Source organism: Sorex fumeus, unplaced genomic scaffold, assembly GCF_029834395.1.
Source record: "Sorex fumeus unplaced genomic scaffold, SorFum_2.1 ptg000019l, whole genome shotgun sequence".
NCBI lineage: Eukaryota > Metazoa > Chordata > Mammalia > Eulipotyphla > Soricidae > Sorex > Sorex fumeus.
Window position 1 is genome coordinate 133,491 of NW_026606076.1, and position 16,737 is coordinate 150,227.

At 57.3% G+C, this 16,737-nt stretch overlaps 1 protein-coding gene across 2 annotated transcripts; it reads right to left on the reverse strand.

Moving 5' to 3' along the window:
- Window positions 1-1,000: 1,000 nt before the first annotated feature.
- On the reverse strand, window positions 1,001-14,810 carry MARCHF2 (membrane associated ring-CH-type finger 2). Of its 2 annotated transcripts, none has more exons than XM_056113200.1 (6): window positions 14,661-14,810; window positions 14,019-14,144; window positions 10,178-10,419; window positions 5,396-5,591; window positions 3,419-3,628; window positions 1,001-1,785 (listed from the first exon to the last, which is right to left on the reverse strand). In XM_056113200.1, the coding sequence occupies exons 3-6, from the start codon at window positions 10,351-10,353 to the stop codon at window positions 1,627-1,629; spliced, it is 741 nt and encodes a 246-aa protein (XP_055969175.1). In that variant the 5' UTR covers window positions 10,354-10,419; window positions 14,019-14,144; window positions 14,661-14,810; the 3' UTR covers window positions 1,001-1,626. The 2 variants fall into 2 exon arrangements, with proteins under 2 accessions (XP_055969175.1, XP_055969174.1); XM_056113199.1 differs by having other exon boundaries at window positions 14,019-14,263; window positions 14,651-14,798.
- Window positions 14,811-16,737: the final 1,927 nt, after the last annotated feature.

Consider the following 16,737-nt stretch of genomic DNA (forward strand, 5'->3'; position numbering starts at 1 on the left):
CGCCCACGTGACCCCCGCCCGGCCCCGCCCCGCCCGCCCGCCCGCCCGGGCACGACCAGTAACGCCTGCGCGCGCCGCCGCACCGGCTCCCGCCTTGACCCGCCCCCTCCCGCTCGGGGACACGCCCCCTCCCGCTCGGGGACACGCCCACTCCAGCTCTAGGCACGCCCCCCGCGCCCGGGCCACGCCCCCCCTGGCCCGCCGCCGCGGTGCGCAGGCGCGTTTCTTCCTTTTCCCCGCAGCTGTTCCCTCCTCATTCATTCTTGCCGCGTGAGGCGTGAGGCAAGAGCTGGAGGATCAGCCAGAGGGCTGATCCGGGTCTAAGTCCTCCTCCTCCTCCTCCTCCTCCTCCCACACCCACTCCACCCACCCAGAGGATCAAGTTATCCTGTAATCAGAGTTGGGGCCAAAAGACAGTTTGGACTTAGGGGCCCCTGAAAGGTTGAACAGAAAAAGAAGAATTCGCCCCAGGGTGAGGTTCGACTGTGCCAAGTGCCACCTCTCCTGTGAAGTAGTCTTCACTCTGTGTGTGAGTGTGTGTGTGTGTGTGTGTGTATACGGCTCATGGGGGTTTGGAGAGACCGGACAGTGGTCAAGAGCGCTCGCCTTGCACGCCGCCGACCCAGGTTCCCAGGTTCGAGCCCCGGCACCCCATCGTATCTCCCTGAGCCTCGCCCCAGGTCGTTCCCTGCAGCACAGAGCCATGCTTAAGCCCTGATCACGGCCAGGTGTGATCCAACCCCCACCCCCATAAAAAAGAGGGGGGTTCATCAAAATGGCTCTTGCAAAGGGCTGAGCCCGGCATCTGCCGCACCGTCGGGGCAAAGCAGAAACGGAGCTACAGAGAATTCAGCAATGAGGGTGCCCCCAGCACCTCCAGGAGTGATTCCCGAGCACAGAGCGTTGATCACTGCTGGGTGTGGCCAAAGGAAAAATATAAAGTCAGTGAAAACGGTTCTTTGGGATTTTTTTTTTTTTAAAAAAGAAAAAAACGGTTTATTATGCACCCTGCCCCTTCACTGGGAATCCCAGATGCTGCTTCTGCCCTCGGGTGCATCACAGGTCGTGGAAATCTGGTGCCCGTGTGTGTGTGTGTGTGTGTGTGGAGTCCCTGACTCCACCACTCGGGTCCTGAGTTCCCCCGCCGCCTGGGAGGGACCCCCACGAGGTCTGCCTTAGAGTCTCCACTTCCTGCCGGGCCTGGGGCCTGGGTCTGTAAGACGCAGTGCAAGTGGATAAAGTGGATGGTGCCAAGACAAGCGGGCCTGCCGGGTGCAGTGGAAGCGAGCGAGCAGCTTGCAGCCAACACCGGGCCCTGCCCGGGTTGCAGGTCCTGGGGTGGGGGGACTGGATCCTTGAGGCTCAGCCTCCTGGGGAGAGCCCCCCCCTCCCCGGCCAGCCCAGAGGGAAGGGGGAAGACCGGGAGGGAGCTGGAGATTGGGTGGCTGTGGTGCCCAGATCTGTGCTGAGCTCACGACCCCATCCGCCCGTTGGTCCTCGTGGACAAGTCCTTGCATCCCCGGTTGCAGAGGCCTCTGTGGGCTGTGGGGCGCCTCCAGGACCAAGTGCAACTGCCTGGGAAGATCGGGGGGCGGGGGGGACCCCCGATGCCGTGCTGTGGCCCCCTCACACTGGCGTCTCCTCGGCCACCTTCTTCAGGAGTCCTGCGGCCAGCGGGGAGAGCGGGGTGCCCTCGGCGCCCGCCGCGTCCCGGACTTTGAGGCGCACCTTCTGGTGGGTTCTTCTCCACTCGGAGTACAGCTGGCAATGGTAGCGGAAGGACACCTGGGGGTAGAGGACCACGACGCGAGGGTCAGAGGGAAGGCGAGAAGAGGGGACCCCCCCTCAAGACGCCCCCCACTGCAGTGCACCCCTCTGGCACCAGCTAGTCACAACGGGCCTTGGACCCAGCTGTGCGTCCAAACCAAGTGTGTACACTTTCCAATTCGATGTCCATGAGGCCCCCGCCCCCGGGATTCAGGGCACCCCCCCTCCCACACACACACACACACACACACCAAAGGGAGATAGCAGGAAGCTATGGTTCCAGGTCTTAAAAAAATTTTTTCCCGAGGGTGGAGCAATAGCACAGCGGGTAGGGCGTTTGCCTTGCACACAGCCAACCGGGGTTCGATTCCCAGCAGCCCATAGGGTCCCCCGAGCACTGCCAGGAGTAATTCCTGAGTGCATGAGCGAGGAATAACTCCTGTGCATCGCCGGGTGTGACCCAAAAAGCAAAAAAAATAAAATAAAAATTTCCCTTTTTTGCAGGGGTTCATGAGCACACCCAGCAGTGTTCAGGACTTACTCCCGGCTCTGAACTTCCGGAATGGAACCGGCTGTATGATCACTCTGATCTCTTGGGGCCAGAGCGATAGTACATTGGGTAGGGCGTTTGCCTTGCACGCGGCCGACCCGGGTTCGATTCCCAGTATCCCATATGGTCCCCCAAGCACCGCCAGGAGTAATTCCTGAGTGCATGAGCCAGGAACAACCCCTGTGCATCGCCAGGTGTGACCCAAAAAGCAAAAGTTTCATCTCTTTCTTTTTTGGTGCTGGGACCACATCCAATGGTGCTCAGGGCTTATTCCTGGCTTGACACTCAGGGATGAATCACTCCTGGCAACTTGAGGGGGTGCCGGAGATCAAAGATCAAACCTGCGTCAGCCATGCACCCTGAACTCTCTATTTTTTGTTGGAGTTTTTTTGCCTTTTTGGGGAGGGAAGGGATCACACCTGGCAATGCACAGGGGTTACTCCTGGCTCTGCACTTAGGAATCACTCCTGGCGGTGCCCGGGGGACCAAATGGGATGCTGGGAATCGAACCCGGGTCGACCACATGCAAGGCAAACGCCCTACCCGCTGTGCTATCGCTCCAGCCCCAGTCCTGAGCTCTCTGGCACTGACCTTTTTTAAGTTTTGGTTTTGAGGTCACAATGAACAATGTTCAGGGCTTACTTATACTCCTGGCTCTGTGCTCAGGGAATCACACCTGGCCCCCCACTGTGTCCTGTAGTGCTATACAGTGGGTTGGGCTTTTGCCTTGCATGTGGCTGACCTGGGTTTGATCCCTGCCACTCCTTTCGGTCCCCTGAGCCCATCAGGAGTGATCCCTGAGCGTAGAGCCAGGAGTCAGCCCTGAGTACCACTGGGTGTGGCAAAAAAAAAAAAAAAACAACAAGAAAACAAAAAAAAAAAAAGAAGAAAGTTTATGGTCCCTCTCCACCCCCAGGGGTCCCATCCCCAAGGTTTGCACCTGGACCAGGGTCTCCCTAAACTAGATGGGGCTGGGAATGCCCCCCTGCACCCACGGAGGCAGGGCACCCACCTCCCCAGCGCCACTCACCAAGCCAGCCAAGCTGTCCACCCGCCTGCAAAGGCCGCACATGGCCAGCTCCGGGCCCGGGAGCCACTCACCAGCGTCCAGAGGACATAGATGGTGAAGAGGGCGATGGTGAGGGCGATGAGCCCCACGGCCTCCAGCCGGCTGTGCAGACGAAGGTGGTCCTGGGCCCCCCGCAGGCACAGCCAGCCCGAGATGGCAGCGAGCGGCGTGATGAACAGGAAGCAGACCATGTCACAGCACAGTGTCCGTTTCTCCGTGCGGGGCCCCGGGTCCTTCAGCCACTGCAGGGAGAGGGACGACACACAAAAGGGACAGTCGGGCCGGAGAGACAGGACAGCGGGGGAGGGCGCTGGCCTTCAATGCGGCCCACTTCGGGAGTTCGATCTCCGGCATCCCATAGGGTCCCCCGAGCCTGCCACGAGTGATTCCTGAGTGCAGAGCCAGGAGTAAACCCTGAGCACTGCCGTGTGTGACCCAAAACACCAAAAATTGTTATTTATTTGTTTGGGGGGCACACCTGGCAGTCCTCAGTGGTTGTTCCTGGCTCTGTGCTTAGGAAATCACTGCTAGCAGGGCTCAGGGGACCCAGAGGATGAAAACCCAGGTTGGTTGTGTGCAAGGCAAATGCCCCCCCGGCTGTCCTATCGCTCCAGCCTCCAAGGACCAAAAATAGGGGCTGGAGCAATAGCACAGTGGGGAGGGCGTTTGCCTTGCACGCAACGACCTGTGTTCGAGTCCCAGCATCCCACATGGCCCCCCGAACACCGCCAGGAGTAACTCCTGAGTACAAAGCCAGGAGTAACCCCTGTACATCGCCGGGTGTGACCCAAAAAGCCAAAAAAAAAAAAAAGAACAAAAAATAAATGGAACAGGAAAATCTTGGGCATGAGGGCACTGCCCCAGGGAAGATGCCAATTGGGGCCCACGCAATAGGATGGTGGGGAGGTTGCCTGCCTTGCGTGAGGCCGACCCAGGTTCGATCCCCTGCTCCCCTGTAGGGTCCCTTGAGCGCTATCAGGAGTGATTCCTGAGCACTGCTGGGTGTGCCCCCTCCCAAAAAAAAAAAAAAAAGGCAATTGGGGCCAGAGCGATAGTACAGCGGAGAGGTCGTTTGCCTTGCATGCGGCCAAAGCAGGTTTTATTCCCCGGTATCCTATCTGGTTCCCTGAGCACCGCCAGGAATAGTTTCTGAGCAAAGAACCAGGAGTAACCCCCGAGCATCTCCAGGTCTGCTCAAAAACACAAACAAAACAGGGGGCTGGAGCGATAGCAGCACAGCGGGTAGGACATCTGCCTTGCATGCAGCCGACCCAGGTTCGATTCCCAGCATCCCATAGGGTCCCCCGAGCACTGCCAGGAGAGATTCCTGAGTGCATGAGCCAGGAGTGACCCCTGAGCATCACCGGGTATGACGCAAAAAAAAAAAAAAAAAAGGGCTGGAGCGATAGCACAGTGGATAGGGCATCTGCCTTGCACGCGGCCGACCCGGGTTCGATTCCCAGCATCCCATAAGGTCCCCCGAGCACCGCCAGGAGTGATTCCTGAGTGCATGAGCCAGGAGTGACCCCTGAGCATCACCGGGTATGACGCAAAAAAAAAAAAAAAAAAAAAAGGGCTGGAGTGATAGCACAGTGGATAGGGCATCTGCCTTGCACGCGGCCGACCCGGGTTCGATTCCCAGCATCCCATATGTTCCCCCTGAACACCGCAAGGGGTGATTCCTGAGTGCAGAGCCAGGAGGAACCCAAAAAGGGGGAAAAAAAAAGAAGAAGAAGAAGAAGGGGCTGGAGCGATAGCACAGCGGGTAGGGCGTTCGCCTTGCACGCGGCCGACCCGGGTTCGATTCCCAGCATCCCATAAGGTCCCCCGAGCACCGCCAGGACTCATTCCTGAGTGCATGAGCCAGGAGGAACCCCTGAGTATTGCTGGGTGTGACCCCAAAAGCAAAAAAAAAAAAAAAAAAGAAACCAATTCACCCACCCACTGACCACGAGTTTCCAAGTTTCTCCCTCATCCCCACCCGCTCTAAACTTGGGGGGCCTGTGTACCTCTGTGAGGGGCTGTGGCCGCTTCTCCACTGCAAACTCCGTGTGGCACAGCTCACAGTAGCTGGTGTTGGACGACGAGAGCCACCGCTCCAGGCAGCTCTTGTGCACTGCACCGAGGGTTCCCGTGCAGCCACAAGGGGACAGCAGGCTCTCCCCGTTTGCTCCCTCATGGCAGATGCGGCAGAAGGGGCCATCGCTGGACAGAGACAGGACAGGGGAGCACACCATTGGATCATCCGCATCATCGGCTCCACGCGGCGGTACCTGCTGCAGCCGTGGGGCAAACTCCTACTCATCCTTCAATGCCCATCTCCAAATGCCCTTGCTTCCAGGAAGCCTTCCCCCACCCATGCAGGTGAAACAAGGCACTTCCACCCTCGAGTCCTTTCCCTAATTCAAAACCTCTCTCTCTCTCTCTCTCTCTGTTTCCTGGGGGTGGGGGAGGGAGCCTCACCCAGCAGGGCTCAGGGACTAAACCTGGCCCTGATCTCTAAGGTGACCCCTTGCACTGGTGCTTGCCAGACCATATGCAGTTCTGGGGAATCCAAAGGAGGTTAGCATGCAAGTCACGTGCCTTAACCCCCTTAATTCTCTCTCCAATCTCCCCTTTTTTTCCCTTTAGCTTTGGTTTGGAGGCTGTCCCTGACGCTTCCTGCGGGCCCCAGTGATACTGCAGTTTGATGGCCAGTGCCCGCCTGCAGAGCCATCAGCTCCAGCCCCTCTGAGCCACCCCACCTGCCCAGCACAGTCTTTAGGACATCGTCGGAGACGCTGAGTCAAGGGGCACCTGAAGGCCAGGCTCTCGCATTGGCAGGGAACCCTGTGTGTCCCGACAGGCCAGCACCGCGACGTGGCCCTGATTGGGCTGGGGAACATGGACACAAAAAGACATCAGCAGGAGCGCGAGGGGAAGTGTCTGCCCAGCTGGGTCACTGGGGATGCTGAGTCTTCCTGGGGCCTCTCGCGGGGAAGAAGGTCCCTCCAAGGGTACCCAGCACACGAGTCATTGTTCTCCAGATGTTTCTGCCCTGAGAGCTCGCTGCGGGAACACACCACGCAGGAACCACGCAGGCTGCCCACGAGAGCTGCCTCCCAGATTGACAGCCTAAAAGTTTAGCCAGCTCTTGGGTTCTCCACCTTGCAGGCAGCCTGGTCGTTTCCGGGGGCGGGACCTGGCTATTTGTAGGCGGGGCTTGGTTTCTGGGGCGGGGCCTGAGACCAATTGTGGGCGGGGCCTAACCTTTAATAGGCGGGGTCTGATTTTATCTTACAGGGCTTGGAGGTTTCTGGGTGGGGGTTGGCTGTACTGGCTGTATGTGAACGGGACTGTTTCTGGGCGGGGCCTGGCTGTTTCTGGGCGGGGCCTGTTGTTTCTGGGCGGGGCCTGGCTGTTTCTGGGCGGGGCCTGTTGTTTCTGGGCGGGGTCTGGCTGTTTCTGGGTGGGGCCTGTTGTTTCTGGGCGGAGTCTGGCTGTTTCTGGGCGGGGCCTGTTGTTTATGGGCGGGCCTGGATGTTTCTGGGCGGGGCGTGTTGTTTCTGGGCGGGGTCTGGCTGTTTCTGGGCGGGGTCTGGCTGTTTCTGGACGGGGCCTGTTGTTTCTGGGTGGGGCCTGTTGTTTCTGGGCGGGGCCTGGCTGTTTATGGGTGGGGCCTGTTGTTTCTGGGCGGGGTCTGCCTGGTTCTGGGCGGGGCCTGTTTCTGGGTGGGTCTGGATGTTTATGGGCGGGGTCTGGCTGTTTATGGGCGGGGCCTGTTGTTTCTGGATGGGGCCTGGCTGTTTATGGGAGGGGCCTGTTGTTTATGGGCGGGGTCTGCCTGTTTCTGGGCGGGGCCTGTTGCTTATGGGCGGGGTCTGGCTGTTTCTGGGTGGGGCCTGTTTCTGGATGGGGCCTGGCTGTTTATGGGAGGGGCCTGGCTGTTTATGAGCGGGGTCTGACTTTTTCTGGCAAGCCCGCCCCTCTCCCAATTCGCCCTCGCCCCCATGCATGGGTTTTCTCCAGATTCCCCGGCTCCAGGACACACAGCAGCTACGGGGGTCCTATAAAGCCATGTATTCCCCACTTTGGAGCCACATGGCATTGGGGTTTGTCATGGGGCTCCCTATTTGGGGAAAGTGATTTCCTGACTGATTTCCGGAGCCCTCGTTTATGGACCAGGACACTCTGGGACTAGAGGCAGCAGTGACCTTCAGTTTGTCAAATCTGGTTTTGGTTTTCTGAGCTACACCCATGGTACTCAGAGCTGACTACTGCCTCTGCACTCAAGAATCACTCCTGACAGACACGGAGAACCACGTGGGGTGCTGGAGATCGAACCCGGACGGGCTGTGTTTAAGGCAAATGCCCTCCCCTCTGCACTAATACTCCAACCCCACCAAGCCCCAGCTGTGGTCTCCTTTGCATGAGAACCCTGGGAGAAGGAAGCGGAGGAGGAGGAGGAGGAGGAGGAGGAGGAGAAGGGGGAGGAGGCGGAGGAGGAGGAGGAGGAGGTGGTTCTGTACATGCTGATGTTTACACATGAGGAAACTGAGGCAGGCAAGGGGAGACCTGTTTACACAAGCCTACACAGCAGTTACATGGCAATGGTGGGGGCTGAACCCAACAGTTTCAGAAAGGAGTCCCTCCCCCAAGAACAAAAACAAAAAAAAATAGGGCCGGAGCGATGGAACAGCAGTTAAGGAGCTGCCTTTGCATCCTTCCGATCCCAGCACCCATCTGATCCCCTGAGTCCTGCCAGGAGTGATCCCTGAGCACTGAGTCAGGAGTAAAGCCCTGAACACAGCCATGTATGCCCACCCCCCCCCAAAAAAAAAGAGACAAACAAAAAATACCAGGCTGGAGCTCCTAAATTACCGGCCTTGCACAGCTGCTGTGATAATGGGGCTTCTGGCATTAAAATTTTAGGTGGAAGGGGCTGGAACGATAGCACAGCGGGGAGGGCGTTTGCCTTGCGCATGGCCGACCTGGGTTCGATTCCCAGCATCCCATATGGTCCCCCGAGCACAGCCAAGAGTAACTCCTGAGTGCAGAGCCAGGAGTAACCCCTGTGCATTGCCGGGTGTGACCCAAAAAGTAAAAAAAACAAAACAAAATAAAACTTTAGGTAGAAAATAAAAACAACAATGTGTGTGTGTGTGTGTGTGTGTGTGTAGTGTGTGTGTGTGTGTGTGTGTGTGTGTACAGAGAGAGGAAAAAGAGAGAGGGGAAGGAAGGAAATAGGACGGGAAGAGCAGGGGTGGAGGCGATAATCCCAGATCACGGGGAGGCTGGCCCATAGCTGACCGGGAGGAGGGGGGTTCCTGAGCTCCAGAGGCTGGAGGGCGGCTCCACAATTCCACAATACAGTGTGTGCTGGGCATAGCTGAGTCCCTGGGCTCAAACCTCAGCCCTATTGCCTAGCATGCAGCGGACCAGGGCTTGACTCCTAGCACCCCATAATAGTCCCTAAGCCTACCAGGAGTGAGCCCTGAGTTCCACAGGATATAGCCCCAAAACCAAAAGCAAACAAACCCAGGACTGGAGAGACAGGACAGTGTGTAGGGCTTTTGCCTTACATGAGGCAAACCTAGGTTCGATTCCCAGCACTCCATAGGGTTCCCGGAGGCTGCCAGAAGTAACCCCTGAGCACAGACTCTGAAGTGAGCCCTGAGCACAGCCAGATGTGGGGTTTCTTTTTTTAATAAAAGGGAGGAGTTGGGGCTGGAGCGAGAGCACAGCGGGTAGGACGCTTGCCTTGTGCGTGGCCGACCCGGGTTCAATTCCCAGCATCCCATAGGGTCCCCTGAGCACCGCCAGGAGTAACTCCTGAGTGCAGAGCCAGGAGTAACCTCTGTGCATCGCCAGGTGTGATCCAAAAAAAAAACAAAACAAAAAAACAAATAAATAAAAGGGAGGAGTTGGAGAGATAGCACAGAGGGTAGCGTGCCTGCTTGCCGTGCGGGAGGCCAATTCAAGTTTGATCCCTGACACCCCACAGAGTCCCCCAAGCCCTTCCAGGAGTGATTCCTAAACTCAGAGCGAGGAGTAAGCCCTGAGTTCAGCCAGGCGTGGAAAATAATAATAATGATAATAATAATAATCTGTCACTGTCCTCCCGTTGTTCATCGATTTGCTCGAGCGGGCCCAGTAACGTCTCCATTGGAGACTTTGTTGTTACTGTGTCTGGCATATCGAATACTCTCGGTAGCTTGCCGGGCTCTCCGAGAGGGGCGGAGGAATCGAACTCGGGTCGGCCGTGTTGGCTGCATGCAAGGCAAACGCCCTACCCATTGTGCTATCGCTCCAGCCCAATAATAATAATAGTAATAATAAATAATAATAAAAATAATAATAATAGGGGCTGGAGCCATAGCACAGCGGGTAGGGCATTTGCCTTGCACGCAGCGGACCCAGGTTCGAATCCCAGCATCCCATAGGGTCCCCCGAGCACCGCCAGGAGAGATTCCTGAGTACATGAACCAGGAGTAACTCCTCTGCATCGCTGGGTGTGACCCAAGAAAGCAAAAAAAATAATAATAATAATAATAAAAGGGCAGAGGGTGAGGGGTATAAAGGAGAAACCACCAGCAGAGCTCAAGGAGGCCCCAAGTTCAGCGGGGTAGGGTCCATCCACACCAGGTCTGGGTCTCCAGCCAGCTGGGTACCTGCTGGCATCTCAGGGTTTCCTGCCTTCCTTTGGGGCCCCAAGCCCAGGGCTGACACCGGGGGCCCTTGCTCACGAGTGACCCCTAGCGGCGATCAGGGGACTCTCACACGGGGCGGGGGTGGAACCAGATTCCACTCACCTGGGCGTGTCCAGGGCCCTGATGACAGTGGAGAGGAGCCGGCCGTCCAGCGAGGTCACCTGCGTCACGTACTGGGGGGGGCCGAGCCCTGGGGCCTCCAGGACCTTGGAGAAGGCGGGGCTGCCGGAGCAGTCACACAGGGACCCCGGGAGGTGGCAGCAGTCACCCGTCGTCATGGCCTGGGGTGGGGGTGGGTGGGGGGACCCTGCTTCCTAGGGCCCCAGACCCATGGTCTCAGGAGCCTGGGAGAGGCAGACAGGGTTGGGTTAGCAAGCCTCAACCCCCCCACCCCCGGAGGGGCTCCAGCACCAGCTGTTTGAGCAGTGGCTGGTCCCCTCACCCCCCACCTGGCCCCATCAGTCCCATGGGGCTTGGGGGTGATGGCTAGGACTGGTCTATCAAGTTGCTCAGCTGCTGCAGGGCCACCTGTGTGCACGAGGTTCCTGAGTTCGACCCCCAGCTCAGCAAAGCTGGAAAAGCACAAGGTGGGGGGGGGGGCTGGAGCATTCGCACAGCGGGTAGGGCGTTTGCCTTGCACACAGTCAACCTGGGTTCGATTCCCAGCATCCCATATGGTCCCCTGAGCACCGCCAGGGGTAATTCCTGAGTTCAGAGCCAGGAGTCACCCCTATGCATTGCCGGTGTGTGACCCAAAAAGCAAAAACAAAACAAAAAATTCCTTTGGGGGCTGGAGTGATAGCACAGCCGGTAGGGCGTTTGCCTTGCATGCGGCCAACCCGGGTTCGATTCCCAGCATCCCACAGGGTCCCCCGAGCACCGCCAGGAGTCATTCCTGAGCACATGAACTAGAAGTAACCCCTATGCATTGCCGGGTGTGTGACCCATAAAAGCAAAAAAAAAAAAAAAAGAGCACAAGAGGTGGCCAGAAAGATTGGACCAGCCAGGAACATCCCAGAGGGGCCCCTGAGCACTGCCAGGAATGATTCCCTGAATGTAGGGCCCCAAAGCTAAAAAATAAAAATAAAAAATAAATAAATAGAAGAACAAGGGGGGAGGGGGAAAAAGATGATGAGCGAGGCTGGAGCAATAGGACAGCAAGGAGGGTGTTTAGGGCTGGAGCGATAGCACAGCGGGTAGGGCGTTGGCCTTGCACGCGGCCGACCCGGGTTCGATTCCCAGCATCCCATAGGGTCTCCTGAGCACCGCCAGGAGTAATTCCTGAGTGCATGAGCCAGGAATAACCCCTGTGCATCGCCGGGTGTGACCCAAAAAGCAAAAAAAATAAAAATAAAAAAAAAGGAGGGTGTTTGTCCTGCACACAGCAGCTGCCCCAGTTCAATCCCTGGGCATCCCAACAGGGTCCCCTCAGCACTACCAGGAGTTAATTCCTGAGTGCAGAGCCAGGAATAAGCCCTGAGCATGCCCCGCCCCCCCCCCCCCCCCAAAAAAATAAGAAAGAAAAAAAGTCATTCTTGGAAAGGCAGGAAGGAGGGATTTCCTTGTGCTGTGTGTTGCATTTTCCTGAGGGGCGTGGAGGTAGGGGTCCCCCAGGCTTCCCGGAGCCACAGTCCTGGGAACTGGAGATGGGGGGGGTGGGGGTGGGGTGGGAGGCTGGAGAGCCTGCTCAGCCCCCCCACCCCCACCCCGGTCCCCGGATGTTATCTTGGGCCTGCAGCCTTCCTCAGGACTGCTCCAGGCCAGTGCTGATACTGGCTTATCTGGAGGTTGGTTGGGAAATACGTGTCCAGCTGGTCAGGCGGCCAGCATAGATGTTCCAAGGCCGTTCGTCTGCAAGACTGCTCTGGGCCAAAAGTCAGTCCAAAGCTCATTTCAGCTTCCCTTTGGTGCTTTGGAGCTCATATATATATATATATTTTTTTTTTTTTCCCTTCCTGGGGCCACACCCGGTAGTATTCAGGGGTTACTCCCGTCTCGTCTCTGCACGCAGAAATCACTCCTGGCGGTGCTTGGGGGAATCATCTGGGATCCCAGAGATCAAATCTGCGTTGGCTACTTGCAAGGCAAACACCCTCCCCGCTATGCTATCTGCTATCGCTCTGGCCGCTGTACTATCTTGCTCAGGGGTTACTCCTGGTGCTGAGCTCAGAAATTACTCCTGGCACTGCTTGGGGGACCGTATGGGATACTGGGACTCGAACCCGGGTCGTCCGCATGAAAGCCAAATGCGCTCCCTGATGCTCCAGCCCCTCCAAGGATGATTCTTGATATTTATCTCTCACTGATTTTGCCCTCCCCCCCTTATTTTCTGGTCTCTGGGCCACACATAGCAGCAGTGCTCAGGGCTTACTCCTGGCTCTGTGCTCAGAAATGGCTCCTGGGGGCTGGAGTGATAGCACAGCGGGTAGGGCATTTGCTTTGCACGCGGCCGACCCGGGTTCGGTCCCCAGCATCCCATATGGTCCCCCGAGCACCGCCAGGAGTGATTCCTGAGTTCAGAGCCAGGAATAACCCCTGTGCATCGCCGGGTGTGACCCAAAAAGCAAAAAAAAAAACAAAAAATGGCTCCTGGCAGAGACAGGGGGCCCCGTGGGGGGTGCTGAAGACCAAACCCGGGTCAGCTACATGCAAGGCAAGCACCTTATCCAATGTACTACGCCTCCAATCCCAGTCCACCCCACTCCATGTTCAATACCCAGCATCCCACAGCAGTGTTCAGGAGCTATTTCTGGCTCTGTCCTGAAGGGAGGGATCACTCCTGGCAGTCCTTGGAAAGATACAAGTGCCAGCGATCAAATCAGAGTGAGACTCATGCGAGGTCAGCACCTTCCTCCTTACACCACCTCTCAGACCTCCAGAGCAAGGAATTGAACTCGGTTCAGCAAGTGGATCTGGGACTCGTAACTCAGGACTCTTGCTACTGCTGTGTGTCCTAAGAAAAGTAAGTTGACCTCTCTGGGCCTCATTCTCCCTCTCTGTCCAATAACTTGACCGAGCTGGTGGAGCATGTCTGCTGAGGGTCTTCCAGGAGAGAATTCCCCAGACTCAATTTGACCTGTAAAGTTCAACTGTAGCTAGACCTGCTTGGGGAGGGATTTGGGGGACCCCAGTTTTTCCCACACCTGCCTAGTTTTCTTTTTCACTTTTTGAAACTTTTCAGTCACATGCAGCGGCGTTCAGGGACGCCCACCAGCACAGTATTGGGGGACCATAAAGTATTGGGGGGGGCATGGGGCCGGAGTGGCAGCTAAGCGGATGATACTGGCTGGCCTTGCCTATGACCGACCCAGGATCCCCGGAATTCATGTGGTCCCCTGACCACTGCCAGGAGTAATTCCTGAGCACAGAGCCAGGACTAACCCCTGAGCATCACCAGGCGTGGCCCAAAAACAAACAAACAAAAGTGTTCGAGGTTCAACGCGGGATTCCCACACATAAAACAGGCACTTGAGGGGCTGGAGGGAGAGCACAGCGGGGAGGGCGTTTGCCCTGCACGCGGCCAACACGGGTTCGATTCCCAGCATCCCATAGGGTCCCCCGAGCACCGCCAGGAGTCATTCCTGAGTGCAGAGCCAGGAGTAGTCGCTGATCATCGCTGGGTGTGACCCAAAAAGCAAAAAAAAAAAAAAAAAAAATCATCCCTGGTGGTGCTCAGGGGACCTTAGGGGGTGCGGAGGATCGAACCTAGGTCGACCGCCGCATGGAAGACAAATGCCTTCCCCACTGTGCTATCACTCTGGCCCCCAACTTTTATTATGAGAATCAGCCCCATCAGATTATGGAGCAGTTGAGGCTGCGTAAGTTTGGTGAGCCAAAGTATAGGGCTGGTGCCCTGCACACCGTAAGTGCTTAATAAATGTCCGCCATCGTTTGCTGGGCAAAATGTGGAACCTGTGAGTTGCTGTCATTGCTCTTCACTCACCAGACAGGCTTCTGTTGGTCCCTGAGTCCTTCCTTGGCTCTGCATTCAAGTCCCAGGTCGACGATTGAAGTTTGCTGTGTGGCCTTGGGCGAAACACTCGACCTCTCTGAGCCTGGCTCTCACCTCCTGTTTACCGCCATGGGGAGCACTGGGGGTAAGTCCACCTCTTCTTCTGCTTCCTGGAGGCCTCGAGGAGCTAAGGCTACCAACTCCTGCTGCCCTGTTTGAAGCATCCAGGTACTCTGCTACCAAGGGAGCCTTGGTAGCAGAGTGAATAATGAGGATCATTAAGGTGCAGGCAGGGTCCCCGCGAGACCCAGCTGGGAAGGGCACGAACCCCTCCCTTGCACCTGACATCGGGGCTCTGGCCCCCTCCCCACGGCCTCCTTCCGCCGGCCTAGCGGTGACCTGGTTTCACAAACGGGGAAACTGAGGCTCACACGGGTAGGTGCCAGTTGCTGTGCTCCAGGCCCCGGGCTCCGGGTCCTCCCGCCGCCCGCGATCTCTTCTTCCGCTCCGCCCAAGGCTGAGGCCCAGAGTCCCGGCCAGGAGGTCCGGCTCAGGCCCAACCTCAGCACCGGCCCCCCCCCACCCCGGGTCGCCCCAGCACCGCCCCCCCCTCCCCGATCGACCCGTCCCTACCTGATCCGCGGCCGGGCCGGGCGGCCGCACAGGCCCTACTGCGCACCCGGGCCCTGGTCCCGGCCCGGCCGGTCCGGTCAGCTCCGCTAGCCCGGCTCCGTCCCGCACCTGCGTCCGGACACCGCCCGCAGAGCCGACAGGGTCACGGACCAATAGCAAGCGCGTCCTGCTCGCATCAGCCAATCACCGCGCTCGTCCCGCCCCGGGAGGCGGGGCTAGAGGCGACGGGGACGTCCTGGGCCGCACAGGCCCCGCGGCGCAGCAGCGGCTGGCCCCGCCCCCCGCCGCGACAGGACTCCGCCCACGTCGCTGAATGGGCACGCCCCTTTTCTGGCCCCGCCCCCGGCTCTGGCCCCGCCCCGCCCGCCCTGGCACTGGGTACGGGCAGCGCTTAGCAGCGCCCCCTGCCGACGAGGAGTGTTAATAAGTGAAACTCTGGGAAAGCGAGCCACGTGACAGGTCACAAACTCAGGGTTTGCAGGAAAACAGAATGGGGATTGCTCATCAATCCCGAGGGAAAAAGAAGAAATCGTATGGTGGTAGCCTTTTGTAGGTAAGGAACAGATTCCAAGAGAGGCGAAGGGGTTATGGAAGTGCCTCAAGTCAACATTATCTTTCATTCATTCATTCATTCATTCAATGGGTTCATTCACTATCATCAGGACAGGCAGAAGCGGAGCGGAGCGATAGGAATCGCGGGGAGGCGGCTTGGCTTGCCTTGCACGCGGCCGACCCGGATTCTATCTGCTGAATCCCAGAGGGTTCCCTCGGCAGTCTGCAACCAAAGAAAGACATCAGGAGGAAAAGAAAAGACGGAGAGTTCGGAACACTGAGCATTCGCTTTGCCTGCAGGAGGGTCAAGTTCTGTGTTGGACTCCGCATGGCCCCCTGAGCATCGCCAGGGGCGACGTGAGCAGTTAGGAAGGGGAGAAAATCAGGAAGATAAATTATTATAGGGGCCGGAATGAGAATACACCCGGGAGGGCATTTGCCTTCCAGTGTGACCAAAAAGAAAAAAAAAAACAAACAATTATAGATACTGTAGCACTGTCCTGTTGTTCATAGACTTGCTGAAGCAGGCACCAGTAATGTCTACATTGTGACATTATTGTTACAATTGTTACTGTTTTTGGCATATTGAACACGCCACTGGGAGCTTGCCAGGCTCTGCCACCCCGGCGGGATACTCTCAGTAGCTTGCTGGGTTCTCTGAGAGGGACAGAAGGAATTGAACCCAGGTCAGCTGGGTTAGCCTCGTGCAAGGCAAACACCCTACCCACTGTGTCATTGCTCCAGCCCATTATAGATACAAGTTAAACAAATGATGTTGACCTGGAGAGACAGCACAGCTCAGAAGACCTTGGAGATGACTGACTTAGTTCTATGCCTGCACCCATAGGGCCCCTCCCCCAACCCCTCCAGGGAGTGAGCCCTGAGGGTAAAGCCAGGAGTAAGACCTGAGTACCACAGGATGTGACCCCAAAACAAACTAAGGGAAGGGGACAATTATTTATTTATTTATTTTGCTTTTTGGGTCACACCCGGCGATGCTCAGGGGTTCCTCCTGGCTCTGCACTCAGGAGTTACTCCTGGCGGTGCTCAGGGGACCCTATGGGATGCTGGGAATCAAACCCGGGTTGGCCGCGTGCAAGGCAAACCGCCCTACCTGCTGTGCTATCTCTCCAGCCCCAAGGGGACAATCTTTTTTTTTTTTTTTTTTTGCTTTTTGGGTCACACCCGGCGATGCACAGGGGCTACTCCTGGCTCTGCACTCAGGAATTACCCCTGGCAGTGCTCAGGGGACAATATGGGACGCTGGGAATTGAACCCGGGTCAGCTGTGTGCAAGGCAAACGCCCTCCCCGCTGTGCTACTGCTCCAGTCCCGGGGACAATCATTTAAAGCCTATTTGGGTACTGATTTAAACAAAGTATTTTAAAACGATAAGGTCCAGATGGGCTGGACACGTAATGAGGTTTACAGACAACCGCCGGACTAGAGCCATTACTGACTGGATTCCACGGGACATCAAAAGATCAAGTGGACGCCCACCTACAAGATGGTCAGACTTCTTCGTC

What these genes read in the sequence shown, in the direction of transcription:
- MARCHF2 (XM_056113200.1), bottom strand. Translation starts at nt 10,353, where the DNA reads ATGACGACGGGTGACTGCTGCCACCTCCCGGGGTCCCTGTGTGACTGC. An exon ending in AGGGCCCTGGACACGCCCAG is followed by an intron (nt 5,592 to 10,177) that starts GTGAGTGGAATC and finishes GTCTCTGTCCAG; the next exon opens with CGATGGCCCCTTCTGCCGCA. An exon ending in TCTATGTCCTCTGGACGCTG is followed by an intron (nt 1,786 to 3,418) that starts GTGAGTGGCTCC and finishes CTCTACCCCCAG; the next exon opens with GTGTCCTTCCGCTACCATTG.